Genomic DNA, 5,657 nt, shown 5'->3' with positions numbered 1-5,657 from the left:
GCCACTATGGAGAACAGTGTGGAGATTCCTTAAAAAACTGGAATAGAACTGCCTTATGATCCAGCAATCCCACTGCTGGGCATACACACTGAGGAAACCAGAAGGGAAAGAGACACGTGTACCCCAATGTTCATCACAGTACTGTTTATAATAGCCAGGACATGGAAGCAACCTAGATGTCCATCAGCAGATGAATGGATAAGACAGCTGTGGTACATATACACAATGGAGTATTACTCAGCCATTAAAAAGAATACATTTGAATCAGTTCTAATGAGGTGGATGAAACTGGAGCCTATTATACAGAGTGAAGTAAGCCAGAAGGAAAAACACCAATACAGTATACTAATGCATATATATGGAATTTAGAAAGATGGTAACAATAACCCTGTGTACGAGACAGCAAAAGAGACACTGATGTATAGAACAGTCTTTTGGACACTGTGGGAGAGGGAGAGGGTGGGATGATTTGGGAGAATGGCATTGAAATATGTATAATATCATATATGAAACGAGTTGCCAGTCCAGGTTCGATGCACGATACTGGATGCTTGGGGCTGGTGCACTGGGATGACCCAGAGGGATGGTATGGGGAGGGAGGAGGGAGGAGGGTTCAGGATGGGGAACACATCCTGTGGCAGATTCATTTCGATATTTGGCAAAACCAATACAATATTGTAAAGTTTAAAAATAAAATAAAATTTTAAAAAAATAAAATAAACAAATTTTTGATCAATAGCCCTCCAAAACATGCTTTGTCAACTGTTACTAAATAATATGCATACATTTTGGCTATACAAATTAAAAATGTACAAAATATTACCTAAAAACAAATTTTGTAATTATCTATTTCTACTGTTCTAACATAAATTTAAACACACATTACTTACTCTGAATTCCCACGCATCTTTTAGAAAAGTGCTTTGTCAAACTATAAAAATACCAGCCTACAGTTGTACTTCCCTCTGATGTTTACTATGTCACATAATTCACATAAATTTTAACTTAATACTGCATCGTGCATAGTGCATCTCAGTTAAAATAGAAAAATGTTTTTAACATAAAATAGTTTAAATCCAGAAATCATTAGAAAAGTAATTTCTTGGTGCCAAATACACCTGTGTATTTATGCCATCGCATTATTAATAAATGCTTTGTAGACTTGTTTTCTCCATGATGCCTCTCTGGAAGGTACAAAACTACAGAATTAGCCAACTTCAGATTACATATCCTCTGACCTAAAGGCATAAACACTCAACAGATTGATTAAGATGTGGCAAATAAAAGAGAATACATAATTTCTTCTGAGTTACTATACAAGTTCAAAGAATTTATCCTTGTTATAGAGAGAATAAGGATAATTCTCCTTGTCTAAGAAGAGTTGTAAAATCTAAGTGTACTTTGTAGAAACAATTGAATAAAATGTTACTGAATTTCCTTTTAGCAAAAGATGGGTGCTTATATCCATTATAATTCATCTAAAAGTGATTACCTTGGTGAGCACAGGAAAAGTATGCTGTCTGCTTCGGGCAAGTAGATCATCTGACCCTTGAGCCGTAAGCAGCTGATTTCAGTGCCCGTCAGCTCATCCTCACACTCTGATTTCTCTACATCCAACAACCCTTCCTGGAAAAGGCAAGACACACAGGCAACACGGGCATCTCTCCCAAGAAGGGCACAGGGACCTCATTCCCACCAAACCATAAGGGAGAACAGGAAACCAGGCAGAACGGAAGAGGCCTTTCACCAGAGTCTGCCAGGTAACAACCAGACAACCTGACATCACTGCAGAAATGCAAACTGAACCCACGAAGACAGGAGCTTTGCTACTTTGACATCCTTGTGGAAAGCTTCCGTGACTCATTTCTGATTTTCCATGGAGCAGATGGTAAAGAATCAGTCTGCAATGTGGGAGACCTGGGTTTGATCACTGGGTTAGGAAGATCCCCTGGAGAAGGACATAGCAACCCACTCTACTCTTCTTGTCTGAAAAGTCCCATAGAGGAGCCTGGCAGGCTACTGTCCACTGGGGTCACAAACAGATGGATACAACTGAGCAACTAAGCATGACTGGTCCACTGATGTGTGACTGGCCCATCCAGGCAAGGCATTTTCAAAATTCACTTCTGTTCATTTTAATCCATGACTAGAATCCCACTGCTCCTCAGACAACCCCCAATTTAGCACCATTGCTTTTGAAACAGGACTCCCTTCGGGGTCTGGTTTTGCTCTCTCTACACCTTCTGAATCTCACAGAATGTTTTTGTAGCTAATTATCCCTGTGGAACATTTCTAACCTGTAACAAACCTTACTTCCTCATATTGAGTGAAATAACATCTTGATTACCTTGCTTCTCAACACGAAGACTGTATTGATGTGTGAGAGGATTCCATGGAAACTGATGTCAATGTGAGGACGGACCAGGGAGAAGACAGACAGGAGGCTGCAGTTCCCAGGCTGGAGCTAAAATGTAGATGAAAAGAAAAGGGCACTTAATTAGCACTTTGGTGTATTTTAAATTCCTTTCTTTTGCCTAAAAGTGTCAATTGATTTTGAACATTATTTTCAGACAGCAGATAAACAGTGACTATTTGCTCAATGATGAGTAAATTAAGTGAAAGCTGATTGTTACTGAAAAGTCATTTTCTCATGAAAACAAGACCACTATTCCTGCAAAATTCCCCCACTGCTCTTGTGATTAAAAGAGAGGGAAAAAAAAGTAGCTGTCCCAGGCAAAGTTGCAGTATGCTCAAACATACTGAGTTTACAGTTATAGCACTTCTGTGATGTATCAAGTGCTCCATGTTCCCTGACAGATAAACAGAGGTTGAGTGAATCAGTGGCCATGTATAACAGTAGCATTCCCAGGGAATGTAATCTCCTTTACCTGGGGAAGGACTCTGTAGATGGCATTGCCACACTGAGTGACCACAAGATCCCTGTCAAATATGATGTGAAAGGGAAAGGCTTTGCAGAACGTATACGGGCTGATGCGTGATTCCTGGGTACCGTTTTCTTCAAATCTGTCAAGATCTTCATAAAAATCCTCTTCTTTTGACTCTTTTTCTTCAATCAAAAATTGAGTATGATCACATTCTTCATTTCTTTGTTGAATAACCTGGATGCCAAAGAGATAAATGGTGTTAACTGTCTGGCATTTCCATTTGGTTACAATATTTAAATACCTAAGAAATTGGTAATGAAAACCACATTTAGAAGGTTAATTTTAAAGATTTAAAATATGCAAATACTATATATGCCTAATATAGAAAACTATATTTGGATACTGACTTAGGAAATTTGAAGACAATAATTATTCACAGTAAAACTGCAAATCTGGTACGAGTCCCCTAGTGGTCCATGCAGCATCTTCGGTAGAATCTGGAGTAAAGCACCCCCTGTCCCCATAGGCTCAGTGTCCCCTCAAGCCAGGCACACACTTATGGTAAATGACGTACACATCAGACAGAGCAGTACTGTTTAATATGATAAAAAATGCTGTGTGGAAACAGAGGAAAACTAAATGATAGAAATACATATCTTAAAATATATGTGATGTCTTTTTTATCTATCAACTGGCAAGTATATAAAACTACAGTGCCATATTAGGTAGGACACAGAAAAAAAGAGTCATTTCATACATCACTAATGGAAGGGTAGTTTGATTAATCTTTCTGAAGGATAGATTGACAATAAGCATAAAAATCCCCCTCCTCAAATTATATTCTTTGATTTAATTCTAAGTCTATAAGTTTATTTTATGGGAGTAATCCTGATTATGAGTGAAACTCTCTTATTTAAAAAATAACGCTCGCTCTCTCTCCTGCGTGCTGGGGTGCTCTTCTCTTCATGTCTTTGGGTCAATGTGCCCTCACGCCTTGAAGATGGATTTCCTGCTATCTTCTAAATAAAATAGAGCTGTAACACTGATTTGTCTAAGAGCTATAACAGGGTCCGTTCGAGACCTGAGAGCTATAACACGGACTGTCCAAGACCCGAGAGCTGTGACACACCGAGTGGGGCTTTAATGTCCGTCACTCCAAATCTTTGTTGTGACGAGACAAAAACCGAGGAGCATACACTCGCGTGACATCTATGGTGCCGTGACTCAGATTTAACCTGGCGGAAACAACCTCCGCGCAGAAGAGGCCAAGCACAGCAGGAGCCCAACTCAGTGAAGCTCCCGCAGTAGAAGCAGAACGTGAAGAAAACCCAGTGCAGGGGAAGGCCCATCGTGTTGGAAACTGGGACAGTGAAAAATGAACTCAGCAGAAAGCTCACGCGGCTCAGTCTCATATTCCAGAAGACCTCCAGTTAAGGTCAACAAGCTACAAGATGCAGTGCCAGTTCAACAAAGAAATAAAACTACAGCCGACCACGGAAACTATCACTCACCCTTAGATGGACGCCGCTATAAGGACTCTGAGGCATAAGACTAGCAAGAGGGGGAGGCCCAATACCCTTCGCCATCCCAGTTCAGCAGGAAGTAACCAGAGAGACCTCGATGCCCCTATTCCCAAAGAATTAGGCCTCCCATCTCTTGAGGGGGGGAATGTTAGGTAGTTAGAATAAGGAAAAGGAGTCCAAAATGGCGGTGTCTAAAAGACAAGGAAGAGAAAAGCCCGCGAAAATAAAACAGAGGAAGGTCAAAGGGAGGTCCGAGGACCGGAGTGAGGACTTCAGGTAGAACAGCACTCCTGACTAAGCCCAATTTGCATAGGGCAGGCCCAGGGGGAAGAAAGAAACATGTAAAAAGAGGAGCCAAAGAGCTCTCACTCTCTCTCCTGCGCGCTAGGGTGCTCTTCTCTTTGCATCTTTGGATCAATGTGCCCTCACGCCTCAAAGATGGATTTCCTGCTGTCTTCTAAATAAAATAGAGCTGTAAGACGGTCCATTAGGACCTGAGAACCATAACATGGTCTGTCCAAGACCCAAGAGCTGTGACACACGGTGGGGGCTTTAATGGTCGTCACTCCAAATCTTTGTTGTGACAAGACAAAAACCAAGGAGCATACACTTGCATGATACTTGTATTCATGAGCAATTTTAGAATTGCTGAGTTAAATTGCATGCTGTATTCTTTTTGTTCTAATAACATCACAGCAAGAAAAGATATTATAAATATTATAACCGCCAAAAACTTTTAATAGTATACATTGATATGTAAGACTCTGTGTGTGTGTTGTGTGAGTGTGTGTGTTTCTTTATCAGAAAAGTAATGGGATTGTTTGTTCTTTCATAAGAAAATGTATTTCTAAGTAGTTAAAACTAATTCTAAACATTCAATGCAAAAAAGCAAAATGGCTGTCTGGGGAGGCCTTACAAATAGCTGTGAAAAGAAGAGAAGCAAAAAGCAAAGGAGAAAAGGAAAGATATAAACATCTGAATGCAGAGTTCCAAAGAATAGCAAGAAGAGGTAAGAAAGCCTTCCTCAGTGATCAATACAAAGAAATAGAGGAAAACAACAGAATGGGAAAGACTAGAGATCTCTTCAAGAAACTTAGAGACACCAAGGGAACATTTCATGCAAAGATGGGCTCGATAAAGAACAGAAATGGTATGGACCTAACAGAAGCAGAAGATATTAAGAAGAGGTGGCAAGAATACACAGAAAAACTGTACAAAAAAGATCTTCATGACCCAGATAATCATGATG

At 40.1% G+C, this 5,657-nt stretch overlaps 1 protein-coding gene across 2 annotated transcripts in view; it reads right to left on the bottom strand.

The window, feature by feature from the left end:
* Positions 1-5,657, bottom strand: part of GUCY1B3 (guanylate cyclase 1, soluble, beta 3) — a 63,034-nt gene that overhangs the window by 15,058 nt on the left and 42,319 nt on the right. For both annotated transcript variants that reach the window (XM_010852514.1, XM_010852515.1), the window contains exons 5-7: positions 2,889-3,119; positions 2,348-2,464; positions 1,493-1,626 (exon numbers count right to left, since the gene is read on the bottom strand). In XM_010852514.1, the coding sequence (XP_010850816.1) occupies positions 1,493-1,626; positions 2,348-2,464; positions 2,889-3,119 (482 nt within the window). The remainder of the gene's footprint in view (positions 1-1,492; positions 1,627-2,347; positions 2,465-2,888; positions 3,120-5,657) is intronic.

This window comes from Bison bison, unplaced genomic scaffold (assembly GCF_000754665.1).
Source record: "Bison bison bison isolate TAMUID 2011002044 unplaced genomic scaffold, Bison_UMD1.0 scf7180017864312, whole genome shotgun sequence".
NCBI lineage: Eukaryota > Metazoa > Chordata > Mammalia > Artiodactyla > Bovidae > Bison > Bison bison.
Note: the sequence above shows the minus strand (reverse complement) of the source record. Positions and strands in the feature narration are given on the sequence as shown.